At 54.8% G+C, this 19,421-nt stretch overlaps 1 protein-coding gene across 1 annotated transcript in view; it reads left to right on the top strand.

Annotated features, from left to right (window-relative positions):
- Nucleotides 1-8,950: 8,950 nt before the first annotated feature.
- CSDC2 (cold shock domain containing C2) overlaps nucleotides 8,951-19,421 on the top strand; it is a 12,919-nt gene continuing 2,448 nt past the window's right edge. Inside the window, exons 1-3 of the mRNA XM_029953773.1 lie at nucleotides 8,951-9,151; nucleotides 17,320-17,618; nucleotides 19,302-19,420. Coding sequence (XP_029809633.1) covers nucleotides 17,443-17,618; nucleotides 19,302-19,420 — 295 coding nt within the window. The 5' untranslated portion in view covers nucleotides 8,951-9,151; nucleotides 17,320-17,442. The remainder of the gene's footprint in view (nucleotides 9,152-17,319; nucleotides 17,619-19,301; nucleotide 19,421) is intronic.

Below are 19,421 nucleotides of genomic sequence, written 5' to 3'. Positions count from 1 at the left end.
TATTTTTGAGACAGAGAGAGACAGAGCATGAGCAGGGGAGGGGCAGCGAGAGAGAGGGAGACACAATCTGAAACAGGCTCTGGGTTCTGAGCTGCCATCACAGAACCCAATGCGGGACTCAAACCCACAGACCGAGAGATCTTGACCTGAGCCGAAGTTGGACACTTAGCCAACTGAGCCACCCAGGCGCCCCCCAAAACCTTTATGGTACCTCACAAGACCCTTCAGGATCTTGCCACCACCCACACCTCCAGCCCCATTTTGTTCTCTCAGCTGCCAAGGGTGTCGTCCTCACTCACGTGATAGGGAACACGGACTTGGGCTAAGACAATTCAGTAGCTTGGCCAGGATCATCGACTGCTAAGTGGTGGAAGAGGGCCCGTCTAAACCTCCACACTGCCTCTCAAAGTTGGTGGACTGTGGAAATATACTGTATTGCATTTAAACCAAATAAAACATTGAGGACTTAAAAAAAAAAGCCTTGGCGTAGATTATAGGCACTCAGAAATGCATGGTGCTTCGATTTGCTGATTTTACACATGTAGAGATCTCTGTTACGAGGCTGGCTGCTGTGATACTTAATTTGGCCTTCTCTGCATCCATATTTTTATTTTTAGGTCTTTCTGCCTCTCCTAGGATTTGAGCTACTTGAAGACAGCGGAGAAACGCTACTTCAGCTCTTTATTCTCACCATCCCCTAATATCATTTCTAGGAGGCATTCAGGAGAAGTATTCAGGAGATGATATTAAGTCTTTTTCTCAATGTCTCAAACCTCCCTCTTCATTCCATTCCCACTGCTCTGGGTCAGGCCCTTCGATTGCTCCCCTGGAGGTTAGCCACACACCCCAGCTCCTGGCCTCAGTCTCTCCTGCAAGCGACCTCCACCCTGTCATAAAAAAAGGCCCACCGTCTGGACTGAACCCAACCTTTCTTTCCCGTCTCACCTCCCTTCTGTTCTCCAAGCACTGAGATGGAACAAGTTCTTTTATAGTCCTGCCTCAAACACTTCTTTACCTAGAAAACTCCTACCCATCCATCAGAACCCAAATGCAATGCCTATTTCATTCATTCATTCACTCAACATACTGTGTGCCCAGCTTTGGAGATCCAGTGGGGAAGAAGAACTGGCTCCCAGGTCCAGCCTCAGCTCAGAGGGATTGCAGGGGAGAGAGAGAGAACTTGATGCTTTCAGGGAATCAAAAGTATTTCAACTGATCTATAGGTAGATAAGAACCAGTGAGATTGGAGAGCTGAGCAAGGTCCAGATCACAAGGGTCTTATTATTATAATATTCATAACTTGTAATCCTTACAACAGCCACATAAAGTAGGGGCTATTATTATCGTTATCTGATTTGTCGCACTATTTCTCTTTCTCAGTTATCTCATTTTGCCTCCTCCAAGGCAGAGAGAGGTTAAGTAGGTCGTTCAAGGCCACGCAGGTATTAAGTGGCAGAGCTGGGATTCAGGCTCCAGACAGAGCCCATGAGCCTAACTACTGACTGTGCCACCAGGACATTATTAGCCCAAGGACAACAAGGGGAGGACTTCGAGAAATGACATGGTGACACCTCTGCAGGCTGGACAGTGGGTGGGAAGGGGGCGGGTGGAAACAGGAAGACCAGGGAGGAAGTGACTGGGTAGGTCCTCTAAGAGAAGAAGGGAGGAAGGCTGGTAGCCATGGAGAGCAAAACTGGGCAGAGTCCAGAGGTCTTCAGGCGATAGAGTGGGTGACCTAGGGACGGAAGTGGGAGGAGCCAAAGCTGGAGGGCTTTCGCGCTGGCTGGGTGGTGGGCCTTTCATTGAGATGGGAAGCTGGAAGAGAGCCAGGCTGACAGGACGGGGCCAGCATTGCAGAGCTCAGGGTTTTGGGTTCCCAGGCCGTTATGGCATTCAGCTCACAGGATTGCAACAGTGATTTGTTGGCACGTTTGGTTTCCTCATTAGGAAAAACAGGACCAGGCTCCTTCATTAATTCTCTGCGCTGCTCCGTGGAAGATCTGAGGTGGCTTACAAAACTCACAAAGACTTAATTTGTAAGCTCCTTGATGGCAGAGGACTTCTCTGCCATGTCCCTCCCCATCCTCGGGGCCCAGCCCTGAGTCTGGCACACGGTCAGGACTTGTAAATATGTGTTATTTGGGTGAACAAAAGGAGAGCGAAATAATTGCTCAGGGTGTTGGAGTGAGGGAGGAATAGGGCTGGAAGCTAATCCTGGAGGAGGAGAGTCAAGGGAGTGGCTAAGGGCATGGGGTTCCCACGCCACAGCGCACCAGCCCAGCACCCATGGGGGAGCCCGTGGACCTCTCGGGGCCTCGGCTGCCTCTCTGTAAAGTGCAGATAATAATAGAACCGATCTCAAGTGGTTGTCTGTCAGTGGAGGGCTGGATACAAAATCTATACGGTGCATCGCAGAATGAAATAATATGAGGCCATTAAGAGAAGGATGAAGGAAGCGCTTGGCTGGCTCGGTCAGTGGAGAGCGTGACTCTTGGTCTCAGGGTTGTAAGTCTGAGCCCCAACGTTGGGTGTAGAGACTACTTAAAAATAAAATCACCCGGGGGCGCCTGGGTGGCTCACTGGTTAAGCGTCCGACTCCAGCGCAGGTCATGATCTCATAGGTCGTGAGTTTGAGTCCTGCATCAGGCTCTGTGCTGACACCTCAAAGCCTGGAGCCTGCTTCAGATTCTGTGTGTGTGTGTCTCTCTCTCTGCCCTTCCCCCACTCACACTATTCTCTCTTTCTCTGAAAAATACACATTAGAACTTTAAAAAATTTTTTTAATGTTTTATTTATTTTTGATAGAGAGAGACAGAGCATGAGAGGGGGAGGGGCAGAGAGAGAAGGAGACACAGAATCTGAAGCAGGCTCCAGGCTCTGAGCTAGCTGTCAGCACAGAGCCCGACGTGGAGCTCAAACCCATGAATGTGAGATCTGACCTGAGCCGAAGTCGGAGGCTTAACTAACTGAGCCACCCAGGTGCTCCTAAAATTTTTTTAAAATAAAACTTCAAGGAAAAAAGAAAACGATGAGAATGCTATTTGTGTACTGATATCGAATGGTATTCAGGATATATTAAGTATAAAAATGCAAGGCATAGCACAGTGTGTACAGGATGTTACCATTTGTGTAAAAAGGGGAGAAAAATAATACCCTGTGTGTGCGCGCACGTGCTGTGGGACAGTCAACAAGTGATGGACTGACTGGACCTGCTGCAGAGTAAGGAACCGAATGGCTGAGGGTGTGGAGAAGGGAAGGGAAAGCGTTTTGTGCCAAATGCCCTCTGGAATCTTTGATGATTTGATGATCGTGGGAATATATTATCCATTCAAAAACGAGTAAAATGTAAGGGGTGCCTCAGTAGCTCAGTTGGTTAAGTATCTGACTCTTGGTTTCAGTCAGGTCATGATCTCACAGTTCGTGAGTTTGAGCCCTGAGTTAGGCTCTGTGCTGACAGCCCAGAGCCTGCTTGGGATTCTCCCTCTCCCCATCTCTCTCTGCCCCTCCTCCCCACTCTCTCTCAAGATAAATAAACTTTAAAAAATATTTAGAAAATGAGTAAACTATTTTTTTAAATTTGTTAATGTTTTATTTATTTTTGAGAGAGAGAGAGACAGTGGGGGGGGGTTAGAGAGAGAGGGAGACACAGAATCCGAAGACAGGCTCCAGGCTCTGAGCTGTCAGCAGGGCTGGAACCCACAAACTGTGAGATCATGACCTGAGCTGAAGTCGGAAGCTTAACCGACTGAGCCACCCAGGTGCCCCTAAAAATGAGTAAAATTTAAATTAAAAAGGCAATTAAGATAAAAAAAATTTTTTTAATTCAGCCAAGATTATTTATTTTACTTGAAACAGCAGACACTTCTGTTGGGATATTATTACAATTATCATTATCATTTATCAATATGAATCATATGAACCCAAGGCCCTGACTTTGGTGTTTTTTTTTTTAGAAAAAAAATTTTTTTAATGTTTGTTTATTTTGAGAGAGAGAGATAGTGTGAGCACGAGAAGGGCAGAGAGAGAGGGAGACCCAGAATCTGAAACAGGCTGCAGGCTCCGAGCTGTCAGTACAGAGCCCGACCCGGGGCTGAAACCCACAAACCATGAGATCGTGACCTGAGCTGAAGTCGGACGCTTAACCGACCGAGCCACCCAGGCGCCCCAAAATTTTTTATGTCTTAAAAAACTCCTCCCTCAGCCCTCCAGCTCGTGCCCCACTTTCTGCTCCTTTTACTGGCAAAATTGCTGGAAGGTGCTGTGGTCTCCAAATCCCCTCTTCTTACTCTCCCCTCAGCCTGTGCCAGTCAGGGTCTGGGCCCCACCACAAAGCCCACTCTGTGTTCCCAGGGTCACCAATGGCCTCCACGCTGCCAATGCAGCAGTGATGGTCGGTCCTCAGAGACAGCATTTGTCCCAAGCTGACCCTGCTTTGTCCTTCACAAGCTCCTTCCAGGGGCCCATACTCACCTGGGACCTTCCCCACCCCTACATGTAGGTGGCCCTGGGCTCACTTTTACCATCTCATGCGCCAGGTGACCTCATGTGGCCTCAGGGGCGTGACCAGCACCTCTCCACCGAGGCTCCCTCATGGCCCTGTCCCCAGCGTCCCCCTGCCTACTCCATGCCTCTGTTCAGCAACTCAATCTTCATGTGGGCCCGAGTGGCACTCCTGGTCATGCCCCGTGCGGCCAACATGCTCCCGCCACGGTCTTCCCATCCTGGAAAATGACTTGTCCATTCTCCAGTTGCTCAGGCAAAGCCCAGGAACTATCCTGCCTCTTCACCGTCTCTCATGCCCTCCCCTACACGCCTTTGAACCAATCCTGTTTCTACCTCCAATGCATCCAGAATCCAGCCCTCCCCCTCACCTCCCCTGCCTCATGGGTCCCAGCCGCCCTCGCTCCTCACCCCTTACCTGGGCCTTTGCTGTAGCCTCACTCTGGTTGCCTTGTCCCGGCCTCATCCCTCACTGTCCCTGCTCAACACAGAAGCCAGAGGGACGCTGGGAAAATGCCTGCCAGGAATTCTCGAGCCTCCTCTCCAGACCCTGCAGCGCTCTCTCATCCAGCGGAAGAGCCCGCTCCTCCGCAGCCCTTGGGGTCCTCGGTCCCCCACCCCTTTGACCACATGCCCCGCTGTTGTGCCCTGTGGCTGTTTCTGAAACCCCAGGCACACTCCCCACTCAGGGCCCCTGCCTGGTGCCCTCCCCTCTCCCCAGAACATTCTCCCCTCCTGCCCTCCAGACTTCATTCTCCATCTCCTCCAGACTTCTGCTTTAATGACACCCTTGCTTTAAAGCCTCCGTGAGGCTTTTCCTGATTTCCCCTCCCCCAACCAAGCCCCTTATTTTATTTATTTTTTAATGTTTTATTTATTTTTGATACAGAGAGAGACAGAGCATGAGAGGGGGAGGGGCAGAGAGAGGAGGAGACACAGAACCAGAAACAGGCTCCAGGCTCTGAGCTAGCTGTCAGCACAGAGCCTGTTGCGGGGCTTGAACCCACAAAAGTGAGATCTGACCTTAGCCGAAGCCAGAGGCTTAACCAACTGAGCCACCCAGGCGCCCTAAGCCCCTCATTTTAAATTGCAAACCACCAACCCTCCCATCCCTACCCCCACCCCATCCGCCATCCCCACCTCATATTCCCCACATCCTTACCCCCCATCCCCACATCCCCACTTACTAGTTTTTACAGCACAGGACCTGGTTTGTTAGGTTGTTTTATGACCCCTCTCCCTCTTCTTGACTGTGAAGCCCACAAAGACAGGCATTTTTGTCTGTTTTGTTCACTGTTGATTCCCCACTACCTAGAAAGGCACACAGTAAGTTCAGAACAAATATTTGTCAGATGAGTGAATGAAAGTGGGGAGGAAAGAAAAGATCAGCCCCGGGACCACGGTCTGGAAGACTGCTGGTGGGAGAGGCTTTGACTCCCAGCTTTCTAGCAGCTGCAGCCAAGAGAAACATTTTCAGTTACAAAATAATTTTTTAAAAGTCTAATGAAGCCAAAACACCTGAGTTTTAATCTCAGCTCCATTACACGCTGTGTGACGCTAGGCAAGTGTCTTACCCTCCCTGTGCCTGAGTTTCCACATCCGTCTAGTGGCAACAGCATCTTAGGTGTAACTTAAAGGATGTATCTTAAAGCATTATGTGGGTTCAAGGTCGGCCCAGGACCGGCCCCCGTTGGTGGGGTGACTGCAGGTAACGGGGTGGGAATTGTGATCTGAATGGAGTCCGTAGGACTAGGGGCTACTCCGCTTCTACCCCTTCTACCCACTTGTTCAGCTTCTCGGAGGTGAGGGAGGCTTTCGAGGAGATGAGCTTTCCAATTCTCAGCTTTTCACAAAAATAGCCTCCCCGGCAGAGCCCCTGGCTTCCAGCAGACAATCTCTTTGTTACTCAGCTGCCGGTGGGCGGGTGGGTGGTGCCACGGGCTGCTCATTTCCTGAATGAACAGCTGTGCCCTCTCCGTGCTGTCGAGAATACTCATAACACTACTTCAAACCTCGGCCCAGCCTCCATTCACAGCCGCCAGGCAGCCCCTGCCAGTCGCCTGGGAGGGGCCCCCGAGAAAAGCTGGAAGGCCCCTGGCCCTGGCCTTGGCCTTGTCCACATCGGACCAGGCCTTGGCCTCTCACAAGTGGCCTTCCAGGCCCTGCCTCCCGGCCTCTAGTCTATCATACCTCTCGCTTCCCTCACCCCTTCTGGCCACACCAGCCTCCTTCCTGTCCCTGGGGCACACCAAAGCTCACACCCGCCTCGGACCACCCCGCCACCACTCCGTCTTCTCACAGTGTCCTCTCTCTAGATTCAGGCAAGCCGGGCTCCCACTTGTCACTTGGAGCTCAGTTCAAAACAACAGCATGGCCTCCAAGAAGTCCTTGGCCGCTCCCCTCCGGTGGCCGACGTTTGTAGTTTGTCATCATCGCTGCCCCTCCCCCCCAAGCCAAAGCTCTGCCCTGGCCGCGCCCCCGGCCCTTCTCCTGGGATCTGAGGAGCATGGGCCCAGAGCCTGGGACACAGGCCCCTGTTCGGTCACTCTGTCCCCTCGGAGCTGGGTGACTCTGCGAAGTCCGCCATCTCTCCCGGCCTATTTCCCCATCCTGGTAAACCTCAGAGTTGTTATAAGCAGGAGGTGCCATGCGGGCACTTTGAAAACTATTATCTTTGGAAGAGAGGGAACCACGGAAAGAAGAGAAAGGTTTAAGTGGGGTGAGGGTCCCCAGTCTAGCAGTGGACTAGAAACAGAACCCCAGGCCTCAGGTAAAAATGTGCAACACGCATCTCTCAGGTGAATCAGAAACCTAAACTGACTGAGCCTGATTGTTCTGGGATGTTCCAGAAGGGTGGGGACATGCGGCGGCCTCGGACAGCCCGGGGTTCAAATAGCCTTCTAACCAGGTGATGAACACAGCGAGTTCCCTCCTCCTGTGTGAGCCTCACGTCCTCACCAGCAAAACAGGGGTGATGATAATAAATGGTTGAAGTCTCGTGAGTCTTGAATGGTGGCAAAGCATGTTACTTGACACATGGGAAGCCCTCAGTGGGTCTTACTAGCTGGTGTTATTATTTCTATTTTTATGGGTTGTTTCCTTTTAACACCCTCCTCTTTTTAGTTTTAATAAGACTTCCTTTGGAAAAAATTTTAATGTTTATTTTTGAGAGAGAGAGCACGCGCATGTGTGTGAGTTGGGGAGGGGCAGAGAGAGAAGGAAAAGCAGGCTCCAGGCTCTGAGCTGTCAGCACAGAGCCCGACGTGAGGCTCGAACTCACGGACCATGAGATCATGACCTGAGCCAAAGTTGGAGCCCCCAGAAGCCCCAGTAAGGCTTCTTTTGAAAATGCCAGGCTGCCTCAGGAGAGCTAGGGACACACAGGACAGTCTTCCTTCTAAGCCAAAACTGAGGAAAGAAGACGGAATGGAAGAGAAATCCCTTTGCGGAAGCCTCTTCAGTGGGGCCTGGGGCTTACTGACTACTGCACTGGACCCACTGCCCTCTCGGAAAGGGCCTCTCTTCTCTGCGGAAAGGCTTCGGAGGATGAGTCAGTAAGGGTGCCTGAGGAGCTGAGCGGAGACTCACACCCAGGGCCCCTCTGATGTTAAAACCTGGGCCCTGGGAAGGGGAGGGGGAGCGCTCCAGCCTGGGTGCGCACACGTGCATGTGTGTCTGTGTGTTTGTGTGTGTCTGTGAGTGTAGCAAGCATACCGTTCCCTTAGAGGGTTCTTCAATGCAATGCAATGCGTTGTAATTCAATTCAATTCAATTCAATTCAATTCAATAGAAATGTCTTCTGCTGGAAGCAGAGAAAGAGATGAGTTCCTGTGACTTGCCAGCATTCATGTCCTCACAAGGATCTTGGCCAAGTGAAGGACAGACCTCCGCACAGCGTCAGTGTTAATGGAGGACAGGGGACACTGTGAGGAACCAGAGGGTAGAGGAAAGTCCGAGAGTCCCTGGAAACCCGGCTCACCCACCCTAGTCTGGAGCACCCTCGGGGGAGGGCTCCTCTCGCGGCGACCTCAGTTCTCCCAGCCTCCCCCCTTCCCCCACAGCCCCGTGTGTGTGTGTGTGTGTGTGTGTGTGTGTGTGTGTGTGTGTGTGTGTGTGTGTGTGTCTAATTGCCAGGAATGCGGGCTGCCCCAGCCACCCGCCCCCCCACATTCCTCAGCATCTACTCCCACCTGGCAGGGCAAATTATACCCCGGCCTGGCAATAAAAGCCACTTTCCAAAAAAAGAAGCTTTAGGGCCCTGAGAGACGGAGCTAACTCTCCCACCCAGCCTGCGCCTGGCTCAGGAGGCGGTGTCTGGCCCAGAGGCCACAGGGCCCCGCGTCCCTTTAAGCAGGGAGTACAAATTCCCAGCCCAGTCCCTCCCTCTGGCTCTTCCTGACGTCAGGAGGAGGGCGTGTGCGAGTGAGTGAGTGAGGGGCTCGAGGTGCCGCATGCTCGCGCGCGCTCTCTCTCTCTCACACACACACACACACACACACACACACACACACACACACACATACACACAGGCGTACGCACAACACAGCTGTCAGACCCATCCCCTGCTGGCCAGCTCCGAGCGCCCGGAGAGAGGCGGAGTGCTGAGGGCGGCTGCAGGAGGCAGTGCCTGGACCTCGTCTGCCGGGGAGAGGTAAGGGGCTGATGGGGAAGGAGGGCACCCCAGCTCCAGAGACTGGCTTCGGCGGCGCAAGGCAGGGAGGCTCGACGTGGCGGGGCTGGAGGCTGGACGCTTCCCCGGGGGGGGCTGGCCCAGCCCAGTTCAGTGTACTCAGGGGATGGAGGCCGGCGTGAAGATGAGCCCACCCTGTCTCCCTCCTCCCCTCCCTCCTCCCTCCTCCTCCCGTCCCCCAAGGGAAGCTGAGGCTGTGTGGCTCCCTAGGAGAGACGGAGTGTCTGTGTGTGTGTCTGTGTGTGCGTGTCTGGGACTTGTGTCTGGCTCAGGAGGCAGAGAAAGGGCAGACACCTGCCAAGCCGCAGCTCCCGCCTGGAGCCTGCGGAAGAGCAACGGCCGGGGAAATGACCGAGCTCCTGCCGGGATGAGCACGCGGCAGGGAGCATTTGGGTCTCTCCCCCTGGAATGTGGGGCTGGGGCGCGGGAGGGACCGTCTACGGCGGGCAGACAGTCGGACCGGGAGCAGCTGTCTTGTCCTCACTCTGTTTCTCCCCCAATGTGATGGGGATAATTGTGTTAATTGGCTTGGAGAGGTGGCTCCATGTAATTATTTTCGCCTCAGAGTCACCCCCACCCAGAGCTTTCCTCTCCTCAGGCCACGCCTCTCCCCTGCTTGCTGGTCTGGCTGTGACCTCCACCCTCGCCAGGGTGCAGCCCCTGGAGAGTGAGGGTGATAAGCCAGGGGCTGCTGCCCCATCACCCAGCTGTGGGACGCAAGGACTTGGGGCGAGCCAAGGCTGCCCCAAGTCCCTGAGTGGCCTGCCCAGCACAGGGAGTCCAGGCAGAGAGAAGGGGTGATGCTGGCACCCGCAAGGGAGACAGCAGGTTCCTGCCAAGCTGCCAGCCTGCAGGCTCTTCCCAGGGAGAGGGGAGGGGGACGCTGAGCGAGAACAATAATAAATACAGTGTGAACTGCTGCAGCGGCTGGGGCTGGGGGAGGGGAGGAGGAAGCGTGCCCGGGTGGAGGGTGGAGGGTGGGCAACCTCTCTGAGAGCCTGGCACCATGCCCACCTGGATGTGCTTCAGCAGAGTCCTCTCGATGGGAAGGGGCAGTCTCCAGCCCCCTCCCCTCCGGAGGATGGGGAGCTGGCTCCCCCAAACTGACTCCATCCCAGAGGCCTCTGGGCCCTCCAAGTTCTGGATGTTTCCTTCACCCAGACTCCCTCCTCATACCCCCACCATTGCCTTGAAGTCCTCTCCCACATCTATTTCCTGTACCTGCCCCACCCCTCTGGATGTGTCTGCCCCCTACTCCAAAAACAGAGAAGGTCTAAGCAGACACTGGTTGCACAGGGGCCCGGGAGAGGCCAAAGGACAGTTAGACAGTTTGGGCCGCAGAGTCCCCTCCGGTCCTCATGGAGGCCCATTGGCCGTGGAGGGGCTCAGGAGGGAGGAGCGGGGGTCTTACGCCGTCAGCCCCGGAAAGGGGACACCACAGGCTGGGCTGGAGGCTGGTGGCCTAGACTGGCACCAGCAGAGGGCGCTCAGGGCTTGGCTGAGCTGCTCCCATCGGCAGGTCACACCAGCACAGCCGAGTCCCAGAGCCTGGTGGGCAGGGGGCTTGGGGCAGTTCAGACCTTGGTCCCCGTAGTGCAGCAGGGTGAGGAGCAGACAGGAGTGAGGGCGCTTCCCCTGCTCCAGAGCCGGTGGGACAGTGCTCTCCGGGGCGGGGGCACGGCATGTTGGAAAGCTCTGGGCTTTGGGGTCACACTGATTTGAGTTCAGCTACCTGTGTGACTTTGACCACCCCCTTCCTCCGTCTAGGGGGATGCAGAGTGGGAAGGTGACTTGCTCGGGGTCACACAGCCCAGCAGAGCTGGGATGTGAGCGCGGCGCTTGTCATGTCCATCTTGGCGTCCCCACTCCCACTGATGCCAAGGAAGACCAAAGGCCTTCATCAGAGCAGCCCCCCAGGGACGAAGGGGCAGGTGACAAGGAAAGTTAAAAAGGTCTCCATGAAGCTCAAGTGTTGGCCGGGGCAGCCCCTCACCCCCTCACACACGCACACTGTAGGAGGGGAAAGAATGAGGTTTAATTAGGTCACCTCCAGCTGCTGGACCAGCTCTGGCACTGGTGTATTTTAGGGAATGTCTGGTGGCTGGGGGAGGGGTGGCTGGGGAAGGGCCAGCTTCTAGCTCTTGGTCCTGAGGCCGTTTCCTCATGCTCCTGGGCCCACCATGGACAGGACCCCACGTACAGAAAGCCCTCCCACCGCCTTCGTGTTCTCTATCCTTCCCCTTTCCAAGCTGCTGTATGCCTTCCTCCCCCTGACAGCTCCTCCGCGTGGGGGGCTCGGGGCTGGGACACTTTTATTGGGGGAGTTGTTTTTAAGCTTGCCAGAGTTGGCAAGTGATTCACCCAAGGTCATGGTCTGAGTCAGCACAAAGCCAGAAATAGAACCCCGAGCCCTGACTCCCCAGTTCTTCCACGCCCCTGCTCTTTCTCCTCCTGGGGAGGACAGGGCATGTCAGGGAGGTCCCCCCTCACCGTTCCCAGAGGTCTTTCTGTAACCCGCCCCCCAATATCTCCAGGTGTAGAAGCACAGCTCCTGACCTGCTGTGTGACCCCCACTTCCCCTCTCTGGGCCTCAGTGTTCTCTTCTAAAGAATGGGGATAATAACGATCATTATCATGTGGCAGGGGTTGTGGTATCTACTTGAGGAAATGGGCCAAGGGCTTGGCACCCCACTGGCACGCGGCCATGCCTCTTGTCACGTTAGGACTCTGCACGCTGTGTTCTGGTCCATCTGCTCCTCCCACTGGACTGGGTCCCTCTGTGGGTGGGCCCTCTCATGTCTGTTGTCCCAGTGCCTGGCGTTCAGTTTCCTTTCAGTGATATGTGTGTTTCTGACAACCTCGGAGGACAGCTGGACCGACCTTGAGTAGTCAGCTGGACCGGTGATGATTCGAGCAGCTGAGGGGAAAAATGAGGCCCAGAGAGGGTTAAGTGCTCGCTCCAAGTCACACAGCCCTGGGAGGCTGAGCCGGTTTGCTTTTCCGAATCTGCCCGGAACAAGAGGGATCCTCAAGGGTCAAGAGAGGACTCCGGGAGCCATTCCCTTCCCCATTCTTTTTGGGGTCCCTGAAAATTGGAGGAGCCCCAGGACAGGGGTCACTTGCTAACAGGGCTGAGTCACAGCCCGCGGCCCCATGGCCCCACGGCCCTGTATCAGGGCCTCACCTCAGGATACCTCTGAGCCGCCCTGAGATTTTTTTACCTCCGCTGGTCCTTCTGTCTGCAGAATTGCTGGGGTTTGGCCTTCAGGCAGGGAAGTGAAGACCAGCTCGGCCGCCAGGACCAGAGCCAAAACACGCGGACAGGGAGATGCCCTCCCGCAGGTGCACCATTGACACGGCAGCACCTCAGCTCCTCCCACGGGCAAGACAGGTGCTGCTTGTGGCAGAAGAGGAAACTGAGGCTCAGAGAGGGAGGGTCCCTGCAGACCCAGGGTTCCAGCCCAGGCCAGCTGGGTCCCCACCTGTCCTCTGAACGTCTGTGGGCATTGTTCTGAAGGGCATTGTTTCCGGCAAGAGACACACTCTCCGACAGTCCCTTGGGGGCTGGGCTTTAACTCTGTCTGAACCAAAACAAATGTTCTATAAACATATCTGTTTCTCTGCTTTTGGAGGAGTTTATTTTCCCCTTTAGTTTCTCAAGGGAAAGTTCTGGTAAAACTCCAGCCACGTTTTGGCTGAAGCAGGAACAGAATTTAACCTCACAGGAAGAGCGCTGTTCACCTTCAGACAAATCCGAGCTCTGTCATTTCCCTGCTGTGTGACCTCGAGCAAGCCCCTTAGAGGCTCTCTAAGCCTCAGTTTCCTCATCTATAAAATAGAAACAACTGTAAATCCAACCTTTCAGGGCAACTGGGAGAGTTTGAAATGGAAAACAGCCTCCTCAAAGGCTTTCACACCTTGCCTGCCCCTTTCTGCAGCCACACTCTGCAGAAAGGCTCTGCCCTGGAGGCTTGCTCTGCACCCCCTTCTTCCCTTCTCCCTGGTCCGGCCCAGAGAGGGGAAGGCTGCCCAAGGTCACACAGCCCTTCAGTAACAATGCAGGGCCTGAACCCAGGGTTCCTGACTTCCAGGGTTCCGGAGTCAGATTCCCTTGGTTCAAGTCCTGGCTCAGACATTGTTGTGTGACCTTGAGTGAGTGACTTGGTCTCTCTGAGCCTCAGTTTCTTCATCTGCAAAATGTAGTAGTAATAGCCGCAGCCTTAAAGGGCAGCTGCAGGAATTTAAGAAAAAGGAGAAACCGTGAGGGGCAGGCTGACCTGGTGTGTGGGCAATTCCCTGGGGAAGCAGGAGAGGGGCGCGGGAGGGTGGGCTTGGCTCAGCTGAGCTGGGTCTCTCCTTCTACTCAATCCTCCTTCCCCCTAAGCCCGATTCAGCACCCCTGTCTGGGAGGAGCAAGCTCTTACCCCGTCTTACCCTCACGGTGTCCGCTGGAGCAGGACTTCTTGTACCCCCCCCTTTCCAGAAGAGGAGGGAGGGGAGGGGAGACCACAGAGCAGCGCTCTCTGCACCATGAGGCTGATTGGTCTGCTACCCCCTTCCCCTCCCCCCAACTCCTGTTCTAAGCCAACTGTGGGCTTCTTCCAGAGCCCGCTGGGGTGGGGTGGGGCGGGGTTCAAGGGTCAGGGAGCAGTCCCTGCCAGTCCTGCAGAGCTGGAGGGGGTGAGTACCTATCATTGTTAGTCCATTCTCCTCCCTCCTGCGGCCTGGTCCTTCACGGGGAACCCATTTAGGGGAGGGGCAGGAAGGGGAGCTGCCGTCAACCCTAACCCCGGGTAATCAGTGCAGTCTTTCCCCCTTCCCGGAAGAGGCCAGGCTGGCAGGAGCAGGGCCCAGCTCAGCTGTGTCTCCCTGGAAACCACTGTGGGCTGCGGGTGCCCCTCCCCACCCCCCACGACCTCCCAGCACCGGCTGTCACCGCCAGGCACAATACCAGCCCTGGGAAAGCGGTGCAGGGGGCAGGCCCGGACCGCCCTGCATCCTGGAGAGAAGGAAGCAGAACTTCTGTCTACCTGCCTCCCATGCCCACGTCGGGGGGGGGGGGGGCACCCCAGAGTGAGTTGCAGGGCCTGACGCCTCCTGCTTCTGGCGGTGTCATCTCAGGTAGATTTGCTGCCTGCTTTCCTTTTTGTTTTTTTTTTTTGTTTTTTTTTAATGTTTTATTTATTTTTGAGACAGAGAGAGACAGAGCATGAGCAGGGAGGGGCAGAGAGAGAAGGAGACACAGAACCGGAAGCAGGCTCCAGGCTCTGAGCTGTCTGTCAGCACAGAGCCCAATGCGGGGCTCGAACCCATGAATGTGAGATCATGACCTGAGCTGAAGTCGGAGGCTTAACCGACTGAGCCACTCAGGCTCCCCCTGCTTTCCTTTTTGATAACAGCGTCATTGCAATATGATTCCTGTACCATATACTTTAGCTGGTGAAGGTGAACAAGTCAGTGACTTCTAGTGTATTCACAGAGGGATGCAACAGTGCCACAGCCCCTTTGAGGACCTTTTCATCATCCCAGAAAGAAACTTGGCACCCATTAAAATGTACTCCTCCTTGGGGCGCTGGGGTTGCTCAGTTGCTTAAGTGTAGACTCTTGATTTCAGCTCAGGTCGTGATCCCGTGAGATCAAGCCCCGAGTCAGCCTCCATGCTCACACCAGGAAACGTGCTTGGGATTCTCTCTCTCTCTCTCTCTCTCTCTCTCTCTCTCTCTGCCCCTCCTCCATTCACACACACACACTCTCTCAAAATACATAAACATGAAAAAAAAGAAGAATTTATTCCCCTCTCTCCCTTCCCCCTAAGCCTGGCAGCCACTAAGGTACTTTCCGTCTCTGTGGATCTGTCCGTTGTGGACATTGCTCACGAATCACGCCACGTGGCCTCTTGTGACTGGCTTCCTCCACGTAGCATGATAACTTCCAGCGTCATGTGTGTTGGGGCGGGTGTCGGTGTTTCTCTCCTCTTTGTGGCCGAGTGATAGTCCGGTCTGCGTCAACTCCACGCCTGTCCCTCCATGCATTGCTGATGGATGGTTGGGGCGTTTGCACTTTGGGCCTGTTGTGAAGGAGGCCCCCGTGAGCAGTCGTGTGTGAGTTTCTGTGTGATTGCGTTCCTTCTCTCCAAAACTGGGGATAAAAATGCGGCGCCCGGCCCTGGCTCCTGGAGCAGGTTCAGGGGGTCATGCGGAGGTGTGGGGGCCGGAGAGCCAATGGCCACCCCCCCGCAGCTCTCCTGGCTGGAGGGGGAGGGGAGAATGGGGGGTGGCTGCTGAGCCAGAGGAACACTTCCACCCGCAGGGACGGCAGAGACAGCTCATCATCCTGACCCAGAAAAACCCTGCTTGCTGTGTGACCTTGAACAGCGGCAGGAGACCTGCCCCACTGTTGGGGGTGAGAGTCCTCGGTTCATCCAGAGCCCTGCCAGGCCGTGTTTTGGGGGTCCTTGGACTCTGGACTCCTAAGGAGCTTTAAACCCTCCCCTGGAAATTCTAGGCTGGGGGTGGGGGCCAAGATAGAGGCTGGAAATCGGCTTGAAGCTCAGGGATCTCCCTCTGGCACCCGGGCCTTTGGGTGAAGGGGTAAGGTAGTGAAGAACAGGGGTGAGGAAGTAGAGAACCTTGTCATCCTCCCTCCTACATGACTGTGGATTATGAGAGCTTCTTTACATCCCCAGGCTTAGCCTCGCCTCGCCATAGCCTGTGAGGGAGTGAGGGAGCGTTTATCAGATCCATTGTACAGATGAGGAAACTGAGGCCAGTGGAAGTACTGCCCAAGTTCAGCAGCAGGCACGCAGCAGAGCTGGGGTGCCCGTGCCCTCCTGGCCTCAGTGTCCTGCCCGGCCCCACTGTGGCAGGCCACCTGCCGCAGGTTCAGTGACAGCCTGGCTCAGTGCACTCTGCCGTCCTCCCCAGGGTTCCACAGCACTGTCTCTTGGGGCCTAAGACTTCCCAACCCCTGGGGAGAAGGAGCTGTGTTCTCTTCCTCAATAGAGGAAACTAGAGGAAGCCTTCTTTCAAGGTCATCCAGGCACTGAGCTGGTGCTGAGGGAATTCCTATTGATCAGCATCGATGACAGCAATTTATTGGGATGCCAGATGCTGTCACACACACTAAACCATGGATGCCGTGGCAACCTTGTGTGGTGAGCGGCCCCAACATCATTTTGGAGCAGAGAAAAGTGAGGCTAAGGAAAAATCACCAGCATTCCCAAGAGCTTACCACGCCCTCGTGGTGCTCCAAGCAGGTGGAGGGTCCTTAAATCCACACAGCAACCTTCTCCATGACGGAACCAGCAGTATCCCCATTTTACAGAGCAGGAAACTGAGTCAAAGGTTTAGAGTGTTGACCTAGGCTGCACAGCCAGTAGTACAGGAGGCGGGATTCAAAGCCACGTGGCTCAGAGCATGCACTGCCACCCACTGGGTTGGAACCGTTGAAGTCACCAAGCAGAGATTCGAACCCAAGTCTGTGGATTGGAAGCTGCTGACACTTGTGCCAAACTATGTTCCAGACCATTGTGGGCCACCTTACCCATCCCACCTCCCGGGCCCCTGGAGTTAGAGAATTGAGTTTCAAGCTGGAAGGACTTTGAGGTTAGTCTTAGCTTGGACCGTCCATAGTGACCAAATACCACAGCCTGGGGGCTCAAACAGCAGACATTTACTCACAGTTCCGGAGCTGGAAGCCCAACATCAGGGCATCAGTGTGGTCTCCTGGCGTGGGCCCTATTCCTCTTTTGCCGATGGCCCCCGTCTGCCAGTGTTCCTCACCTGGCAGAGTGGAAGCAGACTCTCTGAGTCTCGTCTTCCAAGGGCACTAATCCCATCCTGGGGCCCCACCCTCGTTAACTCACCTGTACCTCATTACCTCCCATTTCCAAATACCGGCACTCGGGGCAGGGGGCGGTTAGAACTTCAGCATATGGATTTTAGGGGAAACAGTTCAGCCCACAGCAAGGTTAGATGACTGTTTTGTCTTCCAGGTGAGGACCCTGAGCCAGGGTCCTGAAGTCACTCTGAGGAATCACAAGCAGGCCCAGCCCTCCAGACTTGTGCCGGGTGATTAGAATCTGCTCCTCCTGGACCACACTCACCTGTCCCTCTCTCTCCCCATTCCAGACGGAGCCTGCGGCGGGTGCGGCTGCCGAGCAGGGCCAGGCCGGGCCCTGCCCGCAAGGACGCCCGAGCTCTTCGCCGGCCCCTGAGCCCGGGAGCCCACCAGGCTCTCTTGCTGGACCCACCATGACTTCAGAGCCCACGTCGCCCCCCGTAGTGCCCCCACTCCACTCCCCCAAGTCACCTGTCTGGCCCACCTTCCCGTTCCACCGGGAGGGCAGCAGGGTCTGGGAGCGGGGAGGTGTCTTGGCTCGGGATCTGCCCAGTCCTCTGCCCACCAAACGGACCAGGACGTATTCAGCGTGAGTACCTGCCCCTCGCCCAGGCTCCAGAGATTTTTCCTCAGGAGTCCCCAGCCCCATCCTTTTCCAACCCCTGTTGTCCTCACTCAAGTCCAGGGGAGCTGTGCATGGACCTTCCTTCCAGTAACTACTGTGTTCATTCATTCATTCACTCCACTAAGATCTATTGAGCACCTGACCAGGGGATCCAGTAATGAATAAGCCAGTCTCCACCCATTAAGTGCCTATAATCCAGAAGTAATTTATCCACCATTCACCTCTACCCTGCAGGGTAGGGGGAGAGGACCCAGCTTCAGGCATTGGGGAAGATGAGGTCCTAGAGGGTTTGGAAGATGTATTGGGTGAAGAAGGAAGTTGGGTGTTCTATATACATGCGTCAGCGTGGACCAAAATGGAAGTGTGAGATTGACCTTTGGTGAAGGGTGGGCAGTCTAGACAGAAACTAGCCTTGAGCCTCTGGGGTAGATCACTGGGTGGGGTCACATTCGGGAGGGGGTTTGTAGAAATGGCAAGGGAGACTGACTTGGCCAAAGGAAAGAGATTTATTATTTTATTCTATTCTATTCTTTTTTTTTTTTTGATAGAAAGTGAGTGAGCGGGGAAGAGGCAGAGAGAGAATTCCAAGCAGGCTTCGCACCATCAGCATGGAGCCAGATTGCAGGGCTCAAACCCAAAAACAGATCATGACCTGAGCTGAAATCAAGAGTCAGACGCCCAAGCAACTGAGCCACCCAGCCCGCCTCCCTTTAAGCTCTGTGCTCAGTGCGGGGCTTGAACTCATGATCCCAAGATCAAGATAGCATCTTTCACTGACTGAGCCAGACAGGCGCCCCTAAAGGAGAGGTTTTTGATGGCAAGCACTAATTGTCCTCTATGTCCAACCCACAGCCAGGCACAGAGCACATGCTTAGTAAATGATGAATGAATGGATGTGTAACAAGTGACTATGACGGCTGCTTCAAAAGGTAGTAAGCTCCCCATTTCAGGAGGCATTCAAATTTAGGCTGGATATTCTTCAATCAGAAGTCTTATGACAGGGGGTGCCTGGATGGCTCAGTCGGTTAAGCGTCCAACCCTTGTTTCCAGCTCAGGTTCTGATCACATGGTTTGTGAGTTTGAGCCCTGCATCAGGCTCTGAGCTGATAACTTGGAGCCTGCTTGGGATTCTCTTTCTTCTCTCTCTGCCCCTCCCCTGCTTGTGGTGCATGTGCACATATGTGAAGTGCTTTCTCTCTCTCTCTCTCTCTCTCTCTCTCTCTCTCAAAATAAAGAATTTAAAAAAAAAAATCTTACAACAGGAGGCCATGTAAGCCCAAACAATCTCAGGCGGGGAGGGTGCTGTGTAGAGAGAGCAGCATTCCCTGGGAGTGAAAAGGCCCATTTGCTGTGCACCCTGAGAAAGTCAGTTCCCCTCTCTGGGCCTCGGTCTCCTTACTGTGTGATGGGACCACGAGAAGGCTGAGCTGGCCTAACTGTGCAGTTTCTGGCCTGGGGAGGGGTCTCCTTACTGTGTGATGGGACCACGAGAAGGCTGAGCTGGCCTAACTGTGCAGTTTCTGGCCTGGGGAGGGGTTTCCACAGCCCTGAGACGGGCTCTGCAGGCAGGGCCCGGGGTGGAGGGGGCGGTGGGCGTCCGGGGAGGGGATCCCCAGACGGGCTCTAAGCGCCCTGCTCTATCCTCAGGACAGCGCGAGCCTCGGCTGGTCCCGTGTTCAAGGGCGTCTGTAAGCAGTTCTCCCGCTCACAGGGCCACGGCTTCATCACCCCTGAGAATGGATCCGAGGACATCTTTGTGCACGTATC

The sequence above is a fragment of the Suricata suricatta genome, chromosome 10, assembly GCF_006229205.1.
Source record: "Suricata suricatta isolate VVHF042 chromosome 10, meerkat_22Aug2017_6uvM2_HiC, whole genome shotgun sequence".
Classification (NCBI taxonomy): domain Eukaryota; kingdom Metazoa; phylum Chordata; class Mammalia; order Carnivora; family Herpestidae; genus Suricata; species Suricata suricatta.
The sequence above is the reverse complement of the archived record's forward strand: the minus strand, read 5'-3'. Positions and strand labels throughout refer to the sequence as shown.